Raw genomic sequence first — 23,803 nt, forward strand, 5'->3', positions numbered from 1 at the left:
GATATGACTTTCACTACCTATAGCAGAAATGGACTTAAGAGGTTAATCCATTTCTGAAAGGCCATGTTTTTCAGTTCATTGAAACTGATATTTTTTATTATTTTTAACCGACTTCAAGATTTCTCAGGAGGAGGAGGAGCTTATCAATTCATCGGTGTCTTTGTGTTTTTTCATGTACAGTCGCCATCAGATATATCGAAGCGGCCGAGGTGCTCAAAAATATCTGAACACGCTCTCCAACGCCTTGACAATAGAGGCCTGTTCAGATATTTGTGAGCACCTTGGCCGCTCCGATATATCTAATGGCGACTGTATGTAATGTACCCTGATTTCTTGAAGACGGCTGGAAATGTTTTATACGTGATCCAACACCCGCTTGGCTGGTTTTTAATTAAACCTTTCCTATAGTCCACTCCATATGGATCTTCAGAAAAAAGAAACGATATGCAGCAGTAGTACCCACATACGCGTTCAGCCCAAAGACTATGGTTCAGCGACTGATATCATTTCGTAGACGAAGCTATACATGTGTGGTCGTGGTCGGTACCTCATCGGCCGAATGACCGAGTTAAAGGTGTACCGAAAAAAAAAAACTATACTTTAAATGAAAAAACTGATGCGATTGAGAACAAACTAAGGTTTTTAGAATAACCACAAAAGAAATTGACTTTTAATTTAGCAGCTTCTTCCAAGCGCATTCAGCGGCAGCTGTTTATGGTCCCGTTTTACATATTTGCCTGCATCAGATTTGTTAATGCTTTTAATACACTTTTGATTTGAGCGCAATAATATTCGAGAGAACTAGGCTCTTACTAAGCTTACTCTGCTCTTCGTCAATACCAAATGCGATTTTTGCACGAAGGAAATTGTATGATTTTCGACTTGGTCTAGAATTAAATAACGCAAATTTTCGGTTACTTTAGCTATCCTAACCTTCGTACGAAGAAGTGAACAGTTTTTGTCGTAGTTCGTTCCACTTTAGCCGCTTATTTTCGTTTTTGCAAACTCTATTAGCAATCTTTCTGACGCGCTCCTATAGGTCTTTCTCTGTTCAAGGGACAACAAATACTAAAATAGTTAATTTATTATGGTATGCACGAAACTTCGAGGTAATTTTAAGTGTTTGAAATCAATCATATAGGTTGCAAATTTTCTTGCTATTTGGAAAATACCAATGTGATCTTTTCTATTTACCAGTGTAACGTCGCACAGCGTAAAACCAGAATCATTTATATTGGAACATATAATATAATAATAAGACTTATTATCACGGCAGAAAGTCGTAGTCACCTTGGTTAGAGACAAAACTACAGCTGTTTGAAATTTCCAGTTTTTGTTCGGTACAGGCCTTATCAACAATCTTTTCCGTAGAGAATAGATTAATTTTGTATTTTAATTATGGCGACACTAATATGACACGTAAAACTCCACTTGACTATTTTAGCTTTTACAATTTAAATGTAAAAATTGATACAAATGAAATAATAATATTTGAACATTACATTAACCTTCGAGTCTTTTCTTCTTAGTTGGAACTAGGTATTAATGCTTCGTAATACAAAGTCTTTATGGTGGGTAGAGTAATTTAAGAAATGACATCATTTCCCCACCGAAACGGCTATGGGTTATCTAATCACCTTCGAATATTTTACGCAACTGAGTAAACAAGGGTATTTTTTTCTAAATAAAAGTAGGTAAATATATCAATTGTTGCGTTTCATTTGTATCATTATTCTTTATTTTTACATGTTTTAGAATTTCAATTTTTAAAAGATACTAGTATTTTGGCTGGCGCGTTTGCACGGAACCGGTGGGTATACCGAAACTTGTTTGAGCAACGCTAACTGGCGCGGACGGGTGCAACGGATGCGTGCGTGCGCCCACGCCAACTAGCGGACGCCCTAATAGATTTATTCACAAGTGTCAACCTACCACTTTTTCCAAAAAGCGGGCTATGGTATAAGGTTTCCCGGTATACGTTGCATAACCAAAGATTAATTGTTTGTATTGGCATTATTCATAAACGCACTACAAGCCCGAATTAGCCATTCTATCTTAATCTGTCATATCTAGTAAGAAAGGGATAAACCATAAATTAACTAACTGGGGCTTGTAAAGTTTTATGAATAAGGGTTAAGATCGTGTCCCGTAGTTGGACCACAACTACCTTCACCTACTTAATCTATTTAATATTGGTTCTTTGCTGTCATGTTCGGTATAAGTTTACATTAGCTTTATAAAACGTGATGTATAAAGTTATTTAAGTACTTATAAGAATGAATTTTTTAAACGATTACATTGGCAGCATTTTTATACATACATTTTGAAATGTAATGAGTAGTTTTATTTTAGTTATTAAGTACCTACCATTTGTCCCACCGGAAACCGGAGCAATGGATTATTTTTTTAGAGTTCCGTACCCAAAGGGTAAAAAGCGGCCAAGTGCGAGTCGGACTCGTCCATGAACGGTTCCGTACTATTTATGACGTATTAAAAAAACTACTTACTAGATCTCGTTCAAACCAATTTTCGGTGGAAGTTTGTTTTGCATGGTAATGTACTTACATCATATATATTTTATAGTTGTATCATTCTCTAATTTTAAAAGTTACAGGGGGAGGGGGGCACTTTGGAAGTGTCTCTCGCGCAAACTATTCAGTTTATAAAAAAATGATGTTAGAAACCTCAATAACATATTTGAAGACCTATCCATAGATACCCCACACGTATGGGTTTGATGACAATTTTTTTGTGTTTCAGTTTTAAGTATGGGGAACCCACCAAAATTTATTATTTTTTATTTCTATTGCCGCTATAATTAATTACTTAATGCTATAATAAATTTAAATTAATTACTTAATGCAGGGGTTCCCAAAGTGTGCGCCGCGGCGCCCTGGTGCGCCGTAGAAAGTAAAGAGGGGCGCCGTGAGTTCTATCATTATCCGAAACCACAAATATTCGCGGGTACCTATTTGAGCGCTCGCATCGGTAAATAATATAGCGCCGTGTCACTCTTTTTCGACCGTGATTTTAAATTTACAAGGGCGCCGTTGCAAAATACTAAACTTGTAACTGCGCCGTATGTTGAAAAAGATTGGGAACCCCTGACTTAATGACTTTTTTTATTATTATTAATTTTTAAATGTTTCTGTTTTTAATGTATGGGTCTTGTTATCCGAAATAAATGATTAAATTAAATAAAATAACAACAAATACTAAAAACAGAATAAAATAAGTGGGACTCCCATACACTATTCACCATACATATTCATTTACTATTTTTGGCAGAAAAAATGTTATTTGTTGTTACATTTTACTATATCTGGTGATCCGGCCAAAACGAATTTCGATTTAAGTTTTTCGCGGTAGGCCGTAATAGTTAAGGTTTCGAATCAATAAAGCTATTAGCTAGTTTAAGGCCTCAAGATTGCTATTTATATTTTTTGGCAACCGTGTAGGTAGGTATTATGAAAGATAATTTGAAATAGAGGTGTATTGTCAAAGAAAACTTTGTAGCGACGTATATTTACTGCCATCTTTCGACACATAATTAAAACTTTTAGAACGCCATTTGACTTTGATTCTTATTCTTTCACAGATATGTGTGCAATTTGTTAAATATAAAAAAGTTGCGCAATCTAATAGATCAAAGACAAAGGTATAGCAGCATCGTTTCGAGCAATGGCGCCATAACCTTTAGGTGGTGCCTAGAGATGGTAGTGAGTAAATACTCAGGAGCAAATACTGAGTATTTACTCAATTTAGCAGTACTTACACGTTTATACCCAAATTGGTGGGTATAAACTATTTAGAGTGCTGAAAGGGGCAAATACATTTGAAATATAAGTGTATTTTTTAAGCCGCTACTGGATTAAGTACTCAAAATTGAAATTTTTTTAAGGGGGTACTCCATACTGTAGCTAATTGTCACAAAAAAAAAATCACAAACCACCAACGTGTTACACATCATAAAATGGGTCTTGAAAAATAATTTAAATGTTCCTTAAAACTTTTTTGGATAAATTGAATACTTTTGGAATAAACCTGTTTCTAAAGGCCGAGATATTGTTTATCCCTCTTTAACTTTTAAACCAAAGTTAAAAAAAAAAAACTTCAATGAACTGGCGAAGTGCCTACAAGCCCAGCACGCTTTGGTGCAATTATTCGATGTTAAAACTGTAAGCCACCATTTTCAAAATAGTACTTTTACTGTTTTGAAAATGGTGGCTTACAGTTGCATTGGTCATTCTTATCGTCTCCTAGCCGTTTTCGGCCACAGCAACTGCTTTCTACCGCTGAGAGTGTCGCTGGTGCGCTCTCAGGTGACTGACGTAGCCAATCTTAGCAGCGAATGTGCGGCCACACTCGCTGCAGGTCAGCACCCCTCCGACGTAATTATATGTTATGGCCATAGGTGGTCTGGCCTTTAGCTCGTCACGCTTATCGTCAAGTTCTGTGCGTCGCCTGGCTTCGAATTCACGCACCTGCGTCTGCACAATATGCCTCCACTGTGGACGGTCACCAGCTAGACTCCCATGTCGTTGGCTCTATATGAGCTCTCTTCATATGCCGCTTCAACACATCTTTGAACCGCAGAAACTGGCCGCCTCGCTTTCGCTTACCATTTTGCAGTTCGCAGTAGAAGATGCGTTTCGCGACTCGGTCCTGGGACATCCGGGAGACGTGACCGCACCATCGTAGCTGTCGTCTCATTAGGTAGGCCTCTATTCCGGCGACATCGGCACGTCTAAGGATCTCCGTGTTCCTAAGACCCACATCGGCTTTCTTATTGCGCCTTAATATCGCCTCGTGTGTAGTAACCAACTTAGCACACTTGTATCATAATGTACTAATAATATAAGTACTTACGTTCACACTCTTCAATAAAAAACAATTTAGTTCTTAAATTCATTTTCTTAATATTTTGTTAGCAATCGTTACGAGTAATACGAGTATTTATCGGGTGTTTTGAGTAAATACTCAGTATTTACTCACCTATACTGAGTAAATACTCAGTATTTACTCACCCCTACCCATCTTTAGCTAATAGTGCCCGGTAAGATGGCGCCACTGTTTGATATTTAACAAATTGAACACAAAGCATATTTCATATAGAATTGGCACATAATTAGCAATATTTAAAAAATAATAAATCCATGGCGGGAAAAAAATTGACAATTACAGTTCAATCACCAACCTTCAAAGTATTAATGGTGAAAATATTATTTTCCTAGCTTTATGCATTTTAAAGTTTTCGACCATGAAAATTAAGAACAGGAGATTGATCGTGCACAAATACTTCGAAAATTCTTATCGAACCCGGACAAAGACAGCTAAGTCGCTTAAGATGCTAAAAGCTAGTATTTGTAGGGTCATAAAACGTTACAAGGAGACACTATCAGCCGACAGGAAAACAAACTAATCGGAGGTCTGGGATAAATAACAAGATTTTGGGAAAAATGTCCCAAGGTCACTGAAACAAATTTCAGGACGGTCTAATTACGATTTATCCCAAAAATTTAAAGAAACTTCTAGAAAGATAAAGATGATTCACCTCAGAGGTGGCTATAAGAGCTATCGAGCAATAAAACAGCCAAATCGGACTGTTAAACAGATCCTACAAGCTAAAACACTAGCTCGACTATTGTACGACCCCGTATTGACAAAATTCGAAGGTTGCTTGTTGTTGGACGACAAGACATATGTAAAACTCGATTTTAATCAACTACTCGCTTCGAAGTTTTATGACAAGGAATTTATGATTGCGGCTGTAAGACGAAAAGTTTTAGATCTGATATAATCCAAATCCATGTTATGAGGGTTCAAAAAAACGACAAAGCGCTTTGAGAAAAAGTACCTACTTAGGTAGTGTAGTGCCATTGCGCTTCGCTTTGCTCGTCTTGGCGGGGCCCCTGCCGTGCCCCCAGATATTCTCTTTGCGGTTGTCCTACCATATAAAATTTGAACGCCTTTTTCTACTGACAAAGTGATTTTGCTAAAATATATAAGTATATATCATTCCTTTTAAAAGTTGTGCCTACATGACATGCATGACCATCCCATTCGGTCTTGATTATCACGACGTCGTTACGTCACGTTGTCAATTATTTTAATCATTACTTCCTAAGTTTCCATAAAACTCTTAGTATTATAAGCTTGATACGTCAAAGTTCGCGCGCGGGTCATCCCCGCGCACGCGAAATTCATGCGGACGTCATGTACGACCTCTTTCACGAGCACAGTGAAGTGGTGTTGAGACTTGAGTGCGAGTGCTAAGTGCCAAACCAACACAAACGTCAAATACAGCCACAGAAGGTCGATACGCGACGCACACACTGAAACTTCACAGTAACGAACGTCAGAATTGTCAGTAACCGCGAGTTCCTCGTCGCGTATAGACAAGCTTTTTATTCTGCGCGGCGATTACGAACACAATCAACCGCGATGCCGCGTGTTTACCAACCTACCGATTATGTTGTCGAAAAGTCGCTGTTGCCGTCTTTTGAAAAATACAAAGAAATGCATAAACAGTCATTAGATGATCCTGAAAAGTTTTGGTCTCAAATAGCGAGCGAATTCGATTGGCAGACTCCGGCTCAGCCCGGCAAATTCGTATCGTACAATTTCGACCTGAATAAAGGGAACATTTTTGTCAAATGGATGGAAGGGGCAGTCACTAATATTTGCTTCAATCTATTGGACCGCAATGTGAGAAATGGACACGGGGAGAAGATAGCTTATTACTGGTAAGTTAAGCACGGATACTACTTTATGTATGTGTATCTATACATATACAATCAATAGTCAGCTGAGCGAATGCACCACGGAGACGGCGCGCGAACTTATTGATTTTTCCTTACCTTACATCACTCCTCTTGGCCCAATTGTCTCTAAAGCCCCCTTAGTAAAATATTATGTAACTAACCCACAAAATATTGTCTAATTCATTTCACATCGCGTCATGCTTAGCGAAGTAATTAAACATTCCATCAAAAACAACTGTGAAAATGGGAGCCAAATTCAATATTAAGAATACGCGTGGATGAATGCCATGTTCACAGTCAAATAAGCAGAACAATTTAGGATAAATTGATGGTTATGACTTATGACTGGGCTAGTTTTTACCAACAAACCAAATCTTTAAGAGGGGATATGATGACCTATGAAGATTATAATAAATATTGTATATTTATTATAATCTTTAATAGAATAAAAACGACTTCACCAAACAGTTTTTCTACGACTCTTCTCTTTCCGCACAGAATAACGCGGGTGAAAGGCACCAAGCATCATTTCATCCCTTTGTTAACAATCATCTAAGATACGAATAGCTCCAGTTTAGCCGTTTAACTAGTAATCAGTGGGCCCCTTTACACAACATATCAATATTGAAAGTTATTTAAAAACAAATTAGACTAGGTACTTACTAGATCTCGTTCAAACCAATTTTCGGTGGAAGTTTGCATGGTAATATACATCATATATTTTTATTTTATTTTATCATTCTCTTATTTTCGAAGTTACAGGGTAGGGGGGGGGGGGAACATTTTACCACGTTGGAAGTGTCTCTCGCGCAAACTATACAGTTTAGAAAACAATGATATTAGAAACCTCAATATCATTTTTGAAGACCTATCCATAGATACCCCACACGTATGAGTTTGATGAAAAAAAATTTTTTCCATTTCAGTTCTAAGTATGGGGAACCTCCAAAATTTATTGTTTTTTTTTTCTATTTTCGTGTGAATATCTTAATGCGGTTCATAGAATACATCTACAAGTTTGAACAGTATAGTTCTTATAGTTTCGGAGAAAAGTGGCTGTGACATAAACGGACAGGCAGACGGACATGACGAATCCATAAGGGTTCCGTTTTTTGCCACTTGGCTACGGAACCCTAAAAATGCGATCCTTTTTTTCCTATTTCGGGATATTTTTTCCGATTCCTAGCGAAATAACGGTACTTTTTCTATGAAATTCCATTTCGGGAGAAAACGTTTTTCACTAACTAAATCTTAACAAATCATTTTTTGAGATTTTGTTATTGAAAAACGTTTTATAGGATTCGCTTTTTTAGGGTTCCATCGTCAACTAGGAACCCTTATAGTTTTGCCATGTCTGTCTGTCCGAGGCTTTGCTCCGTGGTCGTTAATGCTAGAAAGCTGCAATTTGGCATGGATATACAAATTACAAATCAATAAAGCCGATCAAGTCGTACAAAAAAAAAAACTTTTTTTAGGGTTCCTCCCCTACACGTAAAGTAGGGGTGATTTTTTTTACTTCAACCCTACAGTAATAGTTCAACAAACATGTTTTGATAAAGTGAATATATTCGGAGATAATCGCTCCGAAAGAGAAAAAAATGTGTACCCCCTCCCCCTCTAACCTTTGAACCATAAGTCCAAAAAATATGAAAAAAATCGTAGAAGTAGAACATAAGGAAGACATTAAATGAAAACTATAGCGAACATTATCAGTTCAGCTGTTTTTTGAGTTATCGTAAAAAGTCTCCCCTTCGTAGTAAAAAGACGTTCATCCAGAGTTAAACGTTATTACGACATTAAATGGGTTGTTAAATTTATTTGGAATTATTCATGTAAATAAAGTAAAATTTAAGATAAAAATTGCTTATTTTACTCATTTTATTATTATTTAATATTTAATTTCTCGAAAACAGTTTCATTGGCTGTATGTCTAATGCTGTTGACTATTGGCAGTTTTAGAACGAAAGCGTAAATAATTAAAAATTGAGAGATAATCCCGCTAATTTTATATTCATATTCATATACTTACTTTACTTTTTCATGCTTTAATGAACAAAATCATTTTAAAACGACTGCAGTCTGCTAAAATATGTTTTTTCATATATATATATAGAAATCGAAATATTTTTCGCTATGGGATATTTATCTTTATATATGCATAGTCTCCGATTGCAACTAAGTTGAAAGGAAAAAATCATGGCCACACGTCTATTAATTTAATTAGGTACTTATTGATTATGCAAATTTGCCTATTTGTTTAACTCGGGTTAAAGGTATCATTTCATCCCTTAGTTAACAATCTACTATACTAATAGCTTCAGTTTAGCTTATTGTGGCGGAAGGGTAACTACGGAACCCTACACTGAGCATGGCCAGACATGCTCTTGGCCGGTTTTAAAATTTTATTTCTTGTTTTAAAAAAAAGCTAACCTATATATAAACCTATTTTTTTTTATAATGTCAATAATATACTAAAAACCATGGAGAATGGAAAATATTTATCCTGCCGGTGTTTTGACTTGTGTACTGATGCCGCTGTACATATCTTGAATTATTAATATATATCTTTCCGGTACTTTTTGCGCTCTAAGGGCCTGCCACACGAGTTCGCGGGGCACTCTGTCAAAGGCTTTTTCGAGGTCGATAAAGGCTAGATGTAAATCTGTTTTGTTTATTCTGTGTTTCTCCATCAGGATTCTGACTGCCTGAATAGCATCAGTGGTTGATCTAGACGATGTAAAGCCGAACTGATTTTGGGATACATTCGTAATAGGAGACAGGCGCTTAGGTGCACGATGGCAGCGCGGGTCGCCTAGCGTTGGCAACTTGGTAGGCGCTCGAGAATAATGAGCGCAACATAATAAATTTTATTTCTTAAAAACATTTTTTATTATTGTTTAATGCACGAAATCCCTTCGTTTCTAATGTTAAACACATTTGGTTTTTATCTTTACAAAATAGTAAGAATTATCTGTGTATTTGATATTATTATGTCAATGTTCTTCGTTGATCTTTCGTTACAAATTAAAGGCTAAAAAAAACGATTAATGTGGGAGACCGATGAAAGAATAGTACATTACTACAGAGGCCGCGACGGATAGGTCTGAGTATTTGGACCACGACTTCTTTGTAAAACCAAAAGACTGTAAACTTATACAACGTGTCCAACATGTCTGTGCTCGTTTTTGTTTCTGCATTCCTTTGCGGGGCCACGTATCGCCATTCCTTAATCAGCACAATATTCTAAAAATGCACCACCGTCGTAAACGTTACCTTGCTTTGGAGTAATAAACTGTCAAACTCCTATCCTGTCCATATTCAAGTCACGCGGGGGTCGGCGGTTTTCGACTCAACTTCTACTTCCTAGACACACATCGGCAGCCTTCCGAGGCAGTTTTCGTTACGCAGCCACTAGGTATTGGAACAACATCCCACCTCCTATCAGGAATCTGCAAAGCATTCACAGTTTTAATTCAACTTTTAAAAAGTTTATGCTCGAACATCAATTAAACGAGGAATGCCTCCAACTTGAGACAAGCTACATTTAAGTACTCCAGACGTGTAGTATGTACTTACCGCCTCTTTTGTCCCTTCCGCAACCACCACTCACTCTCATTTTAATTGTTTCACACAGTTTTAATATCTGATACCTACTCGATACCCTACATTTGTAGTGAAGACGTGATCAGCGAACCACGACCCATGTTTTGTTGTTTTGCTGAATGTGACTCAATTCCTGCAACAGATTATACGAGCTGTCCCTTATGTCAAAGTTAGTCTTGCGTTCACGATTTTTAGATTCGTTGTGTAAAGTTACTTCTTTACAGAGGCGGTGTTAGGCGTGGGCGACGTGGGCCACCGCCTACGGCCTCGCGCCTCAAATAAGTATACCTCGGACACAACGTAAATATGTTCGTTATTTCTTGCGCCACCAGAGGGCCTCGCTAAATCTTCCTTGCCCACATAAAATTTTGGTCTTGCCCCGCCACTGCTTCTTTACTTTCCAATTTATATGTGATGTGTCTAATGATGTGTCATATTTTTTTATTATTATTTATTGTAAATATTGTGTTACGCTTCGTGCTGTATACGGTCATGGCCCCGTTGGAAGACCAGCGCTAGTCCAGCTAGGCTAGCACCATGCTGAGTCGGGACAATTTCGTGGCTTATATGTTATGTTATGTTACTTGTTGTTTTCTTTTTTATTTTGCCACGAATAAACGCTCTCTACTCTACTTTATTTAAAAATCCGTTTAGTAGATTTTGAGTTTATCGCGAACATACTAACTGAGAAATACCGATACACCGCGTGATTTTTCGCCAATTTTGGTCAAATCAAGCGCTGCGATCGTTTTAGTTTTCCCGCCAAGCCCTCTCCCAAGTAACATTGTGAGCTGTATAATAGCTGTATTCGCCAAATTTTCTGCTGTATAAAGGCTGTATTGACGAGCTTGGAGAACGTTATATCCTCAAAAAGGGCCCAAGTTATTCAGCTCTAAGTGTTAATATAGTTGCTTAACGACAAGTTCTACAGCCTTAAGTGTAGACCTAGCTGGTTAACAGCTGTATAATTGATGAATAAGACAAACTTGTGTGTGAAATTATAGAGATAAGTAATTGAATAATTACTGTATATTGCGATTTAGTGGAACGATTTTTTTTAGATTGACTCTTTTGTGTTACTGATGCTTCTCTATTTACAATAAAGTTATTGTAATACATGTAATAAGTAATTACTTAGGTGTTAAAAGTGAAAAACACTACAACAAACCCATTTAAGGATTCTTAAAGATTGTAGGTTATGGTTTTAATGGCGTTCGTAATTTAAACAGCATTAGCTCTTCTAGTACTCGATGGTAAAGCTATATGCTGAGTGTGTTTAACAGCGACGAGTTCAATAATTGCTTTGTATTAGCATTTAATTATTCTATAAGCTGCTTTGTAGTCGACACGGTATTAATATTACAGCAATTTAAGAAGTGTTTACTACACAGATCACTGAAATACAGCATACAATTTCACTTATGACGTTAAAATAATAGTTAATTTGTATAATCGTCTACAATAAGATTAAAATATGTATAACATTACATCAAGTAAAGGTTATATCATTATAAAGATTTTCTAAAGAACCATTGATTAGCTATTATACAGCTTAATGTGATGGCGTTATAACCGAGTAGGTTTAAATCAGTATCGAGACAATAACAACATTGAATATTCTTATTCTGCCGTTACAAAGCTTTAGTTTTCAATGCTTTCGTTTTTTTAGCACTTATTCTGTATAATGGTGTTTCGTTATGTTATTATAAAGCCAACAGTAATAATTTTGGCATTATACAGCGGTAAATCAGCCTCACTGCATAAAAGAAACCTTTTTTTCGCTAGTTCAGCTTCAACCGTTTTTGTACTCCGTTGTTCATCAGTTTTTAAGCTCTAAGCTGTTTAGTAGCGGATTTAAGTATTTGTTTAGCCTAAAATGTTACTTGGACTGTACCCGGCCAAAAAACATATTTTTGGAATTTTGTCCGTGTACCGTACATTAACTGTACGAGAATATACTTTGATATTTGCCAGTCGCTTTTTGGTGAAGGAAACTATCGCGAGGAAACAGGAATAATCAAAATAAGGCCTAGTTTCCCCTCTGGATTGGAAGGTCAGATGGCAGTCACATTCATAAAAACTAGTGTACACCAATTCATGGGATTAGTTGCCAAGCGGAGCCTAAGGCTCCGATGAAAAAATCCGGGACGACGACGTGAGGAAGACGGGATACTAAGAATGTATGTTACTTAGTGAAATGTTCACACTTCAATTTATCCCATGTTGCTGCAGTTCTAAGAACACTTATCACTGATAAGTCTGATAAGGACGTGATACGAGATGACTATCTGAATGTTTCTCTAGGCCGTTATCAGCCACCTAAATGCTTTTTCTGACTTTATCAGCTAATTGTCAAATAGTTTCGTTATATATATATATATATATATATATATATATATATTTCTGTGATCTCGGAAACGGCTCTAACGATTTCGCTGAAATTTGGTATATGGGGGTTTTTGGGGGTATACAATCGATCTAGATTAGTCTTATGTTTGGGAAAACGCGTGTTTCCGAGTTTTCATGCGTTTTTCTTCCGACGCAGAATATGGTCGCTAATTTCGTGTTGCCGGCCAGTGTCCGTCTGGTCCAGCGGGTTAAGACGCGGACGGCTAGAAATGAGTGTTACGGGTTCGAATCCCGCCCGGTGACAAACATTTTTTTTTTATATGTTCAAGTTTATATATAATTTTTTAATTTTTGTTGTTTAGATAAGTTTAATTTAGTAAAAAATGTAATTAAGATTGTCACCTATACACCACCATATTACAATAAATAGTTATAACCGAGCTAAGCTCGGTCGCCCAGGTACTATATATAGATATAAAAGCACGTGTCCTGAATGATTGACTAATCAATGCAGAGCCGAAACTACAAATGCTAGAAAGTTGAAATGTACACATTAGGTTGCATTTATAAAGTGTACAAGAGTTAAGAAGCGATTTTGAGAAAAACCACCCCTAAGAGGGTTAAAAGGGGATGAAAGTCTGTACGGGGTTCAAGTTGAACATGAGACATTGTAAAAAGGTATTTTATTTAAATAGAAAAAAAACTGATTTCAGCGTTTTTGAAAATTCATCCCCTAAGGTGGTGAAAAAGGGGTTGAAAGATTGTATAGAGATCAAATATATTTTTTAATTCGGAATTTGAAACTTGGGCGTAGGCATATTATTAAAAGACAATAAAAGTAATTTCAACGTTTAAAAAATTCATTCCCTATCGGGTTTGAAAGTTTGATTTGAATCCATTACCAAGGCTTTGAAACTTCTTATAAAGGCATGGTAGCCGATTACAAATAAAAGTTATTTCAACGTTTTTGAAAATTCAAAAAGAAACTTTGTAAAAAGATATTTTATTAAAATAGAAGAAACCTAATTTCAGCGTTTTTGAAAATTCATCCCTCAAGGCGGTGAAAAAGGGGTTGAACTTTGTATGAAGATCAAACATTTTTTTGAGTGCGGGACTTGTAACTTTGTATAAAGGCATATTGTTAGAATTCAAGAAAAGTTATTTCAGCCTTTTTAAAAATTCATCCCCTAAAAGGGTTAAATAGAGGTTGACAGTTTGTATTGGGTTCAAAATTTAGTTTAAACTAGGAACTTGAAACTTCGTAAACAGATATTTGATTAAAAAAGAAGAAAACTCATTTCAGCGTATTTAAAATTCATCCTTCAAGGTGGTGAAAAAGATGTTGAAAGTTTGTATGGAGGACAAACATTTTTTTTGGGTGCGGGACTTGAACTTTGTATATGGACATATTATTAGAATAGAACAAAAAATATTTCAGCGTTTTTAAAAATTCTTCTCCTAAAAGGGTTAAATAGGGGTTGAAAGTTTGAATCCATTACAAATGCTTTAACACTTCATAGAAAAACATAATATAAGATTAAAAAAACTTATTTAACGTTCTTGATAATTCAACCCCTAAGGGCGTTAAAAAGGGGAAAGAAGTTTATGTATATGTGGTACGAGTTTTCTTTTAAGCTAGGAACTTTAAACTTGGTAAACAGGCATTACCTCTATATTCAAATAGACGAAAACTGATAACTTCTTTAAACTTATTTGGATAAAATATTAAACTTACATCTGCGGCTTTTAAAAAATATAATTGATAAAAAAAACTTAAGCAAACTGTAGTAACGATCACACGGTCTTATTTAAGAAATTGAATATCCTGCCACTGCATGATTAAGTTAAGTAGCAATTTAATAATCCCAAATTTAAAACTGCGAGTATATACCCGAGCGCCAAGAGGGTACTATTAAAAAAAAAATACATATCACCTTTTTTGAAAATTCATTCCTTAATTTAGTTTGCTAGTATTTTGCTAATTTATGTTAGTAGCTAGGTAGCTTTACAAGGGTAAAGCCACACCTAAACCATAAACAGCCGTTTATTTTTTATAATTTATTGTTTGAAGTGGGGAAAAAATGCTCTAATATCAGCCACTTTCTCTTAAATGCAACCATTGCATGCCCTAATACCAGCCGGGTCACTGTGGTTGTGAAGTAGAAGCAGTAAAGTATATCCTATAAATCCCAGCCTTTTGGTAAGCTTGCGTGGGGATATAGATCCAACACGTAGACAGAGACCTCTTAGAGAGCTTTAATGTGATGTAGCTCTTCTAGACCCGGAATAGACACCCATGAACCGGTCGCAGCAGCCATTGGGACTAAAAAGTGAACAGTATAACGGTCTATGCATCAGTCAGGTGAAATTTGGGCGGACAATGAGACTGGGTTTTTGCAGAGACGTCCGGGCACCTGCCATTATTTATTCCATAACAATTTTACAATCATGTCGGAAATATATTAAACCTACTAGTACTAAAATGAATCACTATTCCATAAATAACATGCATAACTTAAACTAAAATGTACAAAATTAAAAATATTAATAATTACAGTCTTATTAAAAAGGGGAACACATTGAAAAATAAATTAAAGATTACAAATAAAGTCGTTAACATGGTAATAACATTTACTAATTAAATGGTCCCTTAGCCTGCATTTAAAGTCATTTATATTATTAATTGATTTGAGCTCAGTGGGGAGGCAGTTATACAATTTTATTGCTTGATATCGCACACAATGGTGAACCACTTTCAATTTAGGCGCTATCAAGATGTCCAAGTCCTTCCTGCGTGTGTTCATTATAGAGATTCTTTCTTCCTCGGTCTCGTATCTCTCTAAATGTTTCACGACACCAGTCAGTAAGACCAGAATATATGTACAGACTGGGTACTGTTAGAATTTTGAGCCGGACAAAGTGTTCCCTACACGACGGTCACCACGGGATACGGACCATGATTTTGATGACGTTTTTGAGGCAGGCGGTGACTTGCCGCGCACTAGATGGACCCCTGACTGAAACTGCCGTCGTGAAGACAACCAGGAGCAACACCGGTGTGAGCGGCTCAGGGGTGTCGAGAGGTGTACGCCGCTTTTTACCCTACGCGAGTTGGCACAGTGGCCTTGTGTATGTTTCACTTCCATCCCTGGAGCATATGTCTCTAACGAGTCCTAAGGACGGCCAATGAAGGCAAGCCAGAGTTGAGAGAACTACGGATCTCCTTGGGGTCCACTCCGATCGACGAAGACACGCCGGAGAAGGAGACCCTGACCGACTCTCGGGAGTAATCGGGGTCCATGGGGTCGTTACTCCCCAACAGCTCGCCACAAGTAACGTTTTAAAAATATTTAATAAAACCCAAAGAAATCAAATTAACATAAGTAAAAATTATGATTAATAAATGAAATATCATCCCATTTACAGTTATTTATTTTAATGTATTCATCCAATGTTTTCTAGCGATCCAGCGAGGAAATGCTGCCAGCATCCTCGGCACCATGCCACGGGGGCCCATTTTCGATTTTGATTTTTAGTTTTATAGTACTTTTAGTTCACTTAATTGTAGTTTATTTGTATAATTTGAATTATTGTAATAAAATAAATATGACAAAAAAATGTAGTCATTGTTAAAATGCTATTTTTAGTTATAAGTCAAAATTAACTAGTGAAAAAAACCATCCTAATATTTACCATTACGGCCCACTGTGCATGGTTTAGGTAAGCTTGTGAATAGAATACTAACGCAAATGTCACTCCACTACCCTGGCTGATAATAGAATTTCCATACAAAAATATGACGCTGTAATATCAGCCAGGACGGCTGATATCAATCAACCCCAAAGCCTGGCAAAATAGCTAGAAAACATTAAAATATGAACTAAATCGGTGTATCAGGCGATTCTTTTATAGCCATAATTGACAAAACACTTTATGTCATCCGAAGCCGGTCAGGGCCCTTATTCGACATGCTAAAAGTGACGTTTCGTGTTGATTTCCATTTGATGTGGGAAATATTGTGACTTGTCGAATTGCTATCATCAACACCTGTCAGTGAACAATATCCACACTAGAGGCGGGGCGTTGTACCGGAATAGTTTTTGGAACAGGTTTTTTGTAATAGACTACTTTTAGCTTGTCGAGTATTTAAAAGTACGAACTTTGATTTCTGAAATAAAACAAATATGAAACTTTCATCACCTCGTACCTCCATTCTTACCGTTACTTTAAGCAAAACAAAATTTTGTTAACAGACGGTCATCTGGGCGTCTGTTGTATCTAAAAATAGTGTAATAATATATAATAAAAATATGTCAATGGATTCATAGCCTTCACTCAAAACGTCATAATATTTCCGACCCCTACCGAAATAATAAGTCGATATTTGCATAAATAATCCTTATTTGTAAGACGCCTAAGACCGGCAAATACGTAAACTGCCTATTGGGGGTCATACTCGTAAAAGTGGTATTTTAGACGTACTTTTGGTACGAGTAACAGAGACGTACTTTTGGTACGCAGTCCCAGCTCTAGTCAGGATTCTAGTTGTCAAATATAAGCGTGTCGAATACGTATTAGTTAACTGTCAAATGAAATTAGATCAACGGTAGACTTTTTTGTCGATGGGTATGGCTGCCATGTTTGGATTTATGACATTTGAAAGGGGATCCTAAGGCAGAGAGTAGTTTTTTCTGTACGATTTTGATTCTTCTACTCGACGCAAGATGGAGTTAGCTGCCAAATTCCGATCTTGGCGTTATAAAAATAAACCGCAAGAACCATGACAATGACATGCAGTTGCGTCGATGTAGATCTATCATAAAAACGTACATGTGACAATTGTCCAGGATTTAAAAAAATCTTGACAATTAATAAATGTCAAAAAGAAAACTGATTTATTATAAAAATACAAATTATATATAAAGTTTGATTTTAAAACCAATGGTCGTGGGTCCTAACCCCGGCTCTTAACAATGAACATCTTGTAACTTGTGTGCAAAATATCATTTAACTTTTACCAATTACTTTTCGGTTAAATAAAATATCACGAGGAAGAAGTAGCCCCAATAAGGTATATTTTCCCCTCTGGGTTAGAAGGTCAGATGGCAGTGAGACAGGGAGAGATAGTGAAGAATGCGGCAAAATAATCATTAATTGTGTTGTTAGACTAGCTTTTTTTGTTAATATGAAAATTGACGCAACAGCAAGCTCAAAGCCCCTTATGAGCCAGAGCCTGTTAGGTGCAGGCTTAATTGGCTCATCCGAGGGAAGCGGAGCTTCGGCGACTAGCTGGTTGCGTCTGCTTATCAACTTCTTCCAATTCACTTTTACATCAACTCCTTATAAATTTGTAAATTAAGGTCAACTTTGTAAGAACTAATACCTGTGCCATACTATAAATTGGACGATATGCCTAATTAATTGTTATTAATGTTGAATTTTTAATGGCGTATAATATAAGACAGCGGTCGTATAATGACTGAGAAATTTGGATTTTTCTGTTTGAATAAACAGCAAACTGGAGACATTGAGATTAATTATAAACTTATTATTTTAGGTGTTATCAAGAAAAAAGGTCTTAACAGATTTATGAATAGGCATTGGCAGAAAAACAGGCGTCCGACCACGCATAATGGAGGATTCTATTTCTTTTATCATGTAGCTATATCTATATGACTTCTGCCGCCGACTTTTTCACCCGTTGGCGCCTGTGCCCAAATCCTTCTAAGACCGAAGTTTGCTGTTTCCACCTGTCCAATAAGCTGGCACATAAGACCCTCAGAGTTAGATTCCGGGGTACAGCCTTACAACATAACTATTCCCCAAAGTATCTCGGTGTTACACTGGACAGAAGCCTGACATACCGATTGCACATAGAGAAGCTAAAAAGTAAAATAAGGACCAGGATATTTTAATTACGATACATAAATAACTACTAAAACATGTTTTCTGCAAGAAATTAGTTATCTTATTATATTATAAAATATTTATTATCCATCTGTGATGTTTATTTCTTGTGAAGATATCGAAGTTTCGCTGTGTAGCACTTATCGATATATAATATGATCAAAATCGACCCGTCCACATCCCTAAAAATCCACACATACACATTTTTACGCACATATACAAAGCAGTATAACCACCAAAATGGCTACGGCTTGAGTATTCAAATTTGTATTGAGAAAAGGCAACTATATCCTGTCTTTATTTGCCTCTCTATCGCTCGAATATGCAATACGCATGCACTCTTCGTCAAAATCGGTTTCAAACTTTTTCGACTGAGTACGCGCAATAAACGCCTAGTAGTAGTATTTAAATGTTTACCGTATTCATTTAAAGCATCGTAGGACAATGCCGCTATGTAAACTGTAAGGTGGGTCTTAAATTAGTGTGAGTTATTTTGGCACCGGACTCAACCTTCACGTTACAATATTTAAAGTATTGCGCTGTCATAGTAACGAAAATGATAAACACGTCAATCGGAGTAAACAAGTAACTAAATGATGCAAACAAGAAAATATTGCAAAATAGGTACATATATATGTACCGATAATTATTTTGTGTAAAAATATGAGGCAAATTATACTGCCCGATTATACGGACTACATATTAAAAACGATTATCTTGGAAACAGTCAATAGGTGAACAAAGTTATAAGTAGTAAAATTGGTGCATAATTTCAGGGCTTGCCTGGCCCACGCATGATGTACCTACCTACCACGACCACGGCCGTCTCCTATTACTATTTTTTTCTAATTCCCTAACTAGCGAACAATATTTCATGTTCATAGTCTAGAATTTAAAACCTTAGCTACATATTTGTGGCGCTTGGGGTTGAAGTTGAAACCCTGGGGTCCTAGCGTGGGTCTATGAGGAAATGTTAAAACGCCTTTTAAAGGTTTCTGGTGACCAGAGGCCTGGCCTATATTTCAATCGGCGGATCAGCATTGTTATCTAGAGGGGCAGCAGCCTTCTGGACACACCACCGACCGACCAGAATTTATTTATAAGTTTTTATCTTAAGTGTTTTTATGATATTTTATATATAAACTTACAGATGTCGAACCACCAGCAAAGTTTTTGAAGAGGTGTAGTTCCTGGTACCAACTGGAAACTGAAACTAATAATCTATACTCAAGAAAATGAAATATAGTCACAGAAAACTTTAATGTTTTATTTTATTAAAGAAAAACGTTAAAAAAATGTGTAAACAGAAATATATATTTTTTAATTCGTAGTTGAATAACATAATATGTATTTAATCTCCTGTACATAGGAATCGTCTTTTTGTAGGTTTATATAAACAATAAGTACTTAGGTCGATTTAGGCATCAACTCATCACACCAAAATTTTGTTCTAACCGGTCACACCGCCAAAAGCAGTATTATTTGTTTCAACCCGTCACAAGTAGATTTAGTTCTATTAGGACACATCGTAATTTTGTAGCTATTGGTCAAACTGCAAATCTGTTCCTATTCGTCATCCCGTCAAACTGTTCTAACTAGTCACAAGGAGGATACCTAAACAAATTTCACTACCCGCCAAACGTGTAATATAGACCATACAGTAGGTCTTAATGGTGATGGCGACTGTACAATGGGGTTGCGTATACATACAAAGAGCATTCAAATAGTTGGTGATAGACCAAGTGACCGAGTAACAGTTATATTATATCTTTTTTATAAATAATGTAATAGCGTAATTTTTGGAAAAATAATAAAGGATTCATGAACCATCTCGTAATTTTTAAAAAACGGACTTTAAATCATATGCCTGAAAGATGTGTTAAGGTATACTTACAACTTGGATCGTGAACGTGGTTTAGAAGCAACTGGGTGCGGAGTAAATTGCTTGAATTTTTTTAGAATTTTGAGCGTTTCTAGGAGAATATGTGGAGCGAGCATTATTCGACGTGTAGGTGTGGGTTCAACAAAAAGATCGCATGTCAATAGTGCTTTATTGTCGTTAAAATTCAATTAATAATCGCCTTTATCGACCATCAACTGTGTGGTCACTTTTTAATTGATTGACATTGTCAGGTATAGTTTCACTACTCGCCGCCGCATTATTCATAGCGCATTACTTATCCTATCGGATACAAGATGTCGCTGATTCTTGTAAAGTTATGTTTTAAAAAAAAGACGCCTTACTCTATGCCATATATTGTATGAAAGGAAGGGTATTCCCTGTCGTACGTCAAAAAATCCAAGATGGTGCCCAAGCCCATGGACAAAAAAGTCTAGCAATAAAATCAACACTTGTCAAAATTTGACATTAGCAATCCACAGTCAGGTGACAATCAAATCAAACCGATCCACTTCGAGTTCAGAGCCATTACAAACTGTATAGTAGTAATAAACAAAGTTGATTTTAGTTTGATTATTTTTTCTATGAATGAGTTTTGATTGTTCTAAATGATAATATCCACAGTTGATAGAATCAACACTTGATACAATCAACATGCGATAGAATCAAGTGTTGATTTGATGTGGACGCGAAATTTGACAGTTGTGCATGTCGAATAAGGCCCCTGAGGTGTAATTTACAGCAAAATGGCATACTTACCTCTCAGTTCGGCGAGCCTCTGACGAGTCAACTGTGCACCGACCATGATAATTTTGGTATAGTAAAATCCATGTATCATTGGACGTTTTAAAAGTTACCTATCTAACGATTAATGCAGATGGCTGGTATTAGGGCAGTTTATCCTACTTATCTCCATTGTAGGTCAATGCTGACCTCTGGTTAAACTCGTAACATGATAACGTAAGAATCAAAGTAGTAGGAATAAGAATACATTTATTTACAATACAAAATAAAATATTTATATTTAACAATGCGCCAAGAAATTACCAGAAGGGTAACAATTCGGAATTCGTTAAACGTGAAACCTAATAATGTAATAAATAATACATATATTAATAAATTAACATATCAATCTAGTAGGTATCTAAAACTGCGTTTTAGTTCATTGTTGCGAAAATTGTAATGTTTATCAGCCCATGACTAATTAAAAGTAGATAGGTATGTTCCTAAATAAACGGTCACCTTGCTTTCTCTTGCAATCTTGCATTTTTTTGTAATGAATTTAGGATGCAAATCTACTTACTCAAGAAAGTGCTAACTAGTGTTGTATTGTGTAGTGTCGTCACGATAGGTATACCTGTCAGGCCAGTAGATAGATAATGTTAAATTATGAATAAAATACCTATTTGTTCATAATTAAACGGAAAAGTTGAATTCATCCGAATAACAAAGGTAAAGTTTCATATTGATTCGGCGTAAGTAATAGTAATTACTGATAATGGCCTTTGTGAAAACTGGTTCCGTTACCATGACCATGAATCATACTAAGTATTTTTGCGATCATTATTTAGATCGGTGGGTATTTCAAAGCAGTTCCTGTTTTACCTTGTGTTTACCTCTACGCTCGAATTTTACCCACTTTGCTTCCTTTTGGAGGAAATTTGAGAATGCGTTCAATTGTCTTATGCAGCATGCTCAAATTTTGTAGAAACCCAAATATGGCTACATAACACAGACCAACCGTAGGCGGGTTTCTGTGCTACATGATGACGTAACAACCATTCTGCCGTGCAATCCCTAAACTGCAGTAACTACAAAAAAACGATTTATAGATAAACGCTAAAAACAGTTTAATTGATTTATTTTCAGTGATGCAATAATGATTTAGTTATGTTTTACAGACAAACGAAGTATTCGAAACACAGTACAGTAAGCTCAAAAACTCATACTTTAATACTTTGCTGAAATAAAATATTCGACATGTCCAAACTTTTTGAGTTTATACTGAGCGCCCAGGCAGAGTAAATAAATTAATAATTACTACTTAAAGCGCAGTAAAAAGTCCAACTACGGCACTCATTTTGCATATCCTTTTAGACAACTACGGGAGTTAGTTACTGCATAATAATACGTCAAATACGTGTTCGTAACGAAAGTATTATAGCGTTTAATCCAAGAAGGTTCCAAAACCAGTTTACATATTTGGTGGGTCATAATAATTGCAAACTGCATTTTAATTCGTTTTTGCTACAAATGTTACTAAGCGTACAGATTAAAGCATTTGTGGAATAAGGTATATATTTGTACTGCGTTTTAGTCTGCGTTGCCCCAAAATTCGTAATAGTAAAGCATTTTACTGATTTTTAAGCTGAAAACTGAAAACCGATTGCATACAATTACCTATGTATCTGAGTGTACTGATTATTATAGATCAGGAAAAAACTAAAATCGGAAAATTGCTAGTTTAGATTCGGCACGGCAGAATTGGCACTAATTGAGCTTTGATCTTTACATTATTACAAAATTATGTGAGTAACGTAAAAAACTTTATTACCTACGACCCCCAATGCCCCAACATCCATATCAACTGAGCTATTTTATTTAAAGTTATACATATCACTTTAATCCTTTTATGTTATTCTACTCAGATTTATAATAGAAAAAAAAAAATCATCATATATTTTTCGTTCCGTCCACTAAGTTACCGTCATTAAATCGGTTTTGAAAAATGGTAAAGGAATAGAAAAGACCTCGGGAGACTGTTTTGCAACTTATAGTCAACTCCACGTGGAGACGCAGACGGTGATAGCTGCTACGTTGTTAAGAGGAAAGGGGACGGCCGATTCTCCATACAAACGTAGTCCCCATTTTCCTATCTGGGTAATGACATTTTGGAAAATATTTTTACATAATTTGATGTGTATTAACAATTTAATACACATCAAATTATATAGCTATGGAGCTATGCCCCTAAGTTTGTATTTTTTCGATTCTTGTATTATAAAAAATTAGGAGCGGAAAAGAAATTTCATACAAAATTTTAAATGCTTCTAGAGTCTGTGCGAAAAGAAGAGAAGAGTCGTGGAATGTATGGGGCCCAATACATTCCACGACACTTCTCTTTCCGAACAGACTCTAATTTTTATTAATCGACTTCAATTTCATAGGAGGAGGTTCTGTATTCGGTTGTTATAAGTATGTTCACCGATCACTCCGACACCTGTGGTCCGATTAGTTTTTTTTTTTTGAAAGGAGTTATCTCCAAGTTGGTCCCACTTTA

The 23,803-nt window shown here is 36.1% G+C and overlaps 1 protein-coding gene across 1 annotated transcript in view; it reads left to right on the forward strand.

The window, feature by feature from the left end:
- Positions 1-6,293: 6,293 nt before the first annotated feature.
- LOC133516496 (acetyl-coenzyme A synthetase) overlaps positions 6,294-23,803 on the forward strand; it is a 46,583-nt gene continuing 29,073 nt past the window's right edge. Inside the window, exon 1 of the mRNA XM_061849486.1 lies at positions 6,294-6,746. Coding sequence (XP_061705470.1) covers positions 6,445-6,746 — 302 coding nt within the window. The 5' untranslated portion in view covers positions 6,294-6,444. The remainder of the gene's footprint in view (positions 6,747-23,803) is intronic.

This window comes from Cydia pomonella, chromosome 1, assembly GCF_033807575.1.
Source record: "Cydia pomonella isolate Wapato2018A chromosome 1, ilCydPomo1, whole genome shotgun sequence".
Taxonomy (NCBI): Eukaryota; Metazoa; Arthropoda; class Insecta; order Lepidoptera; family Tortricidae; genus Cydia; species Cydia pomonella.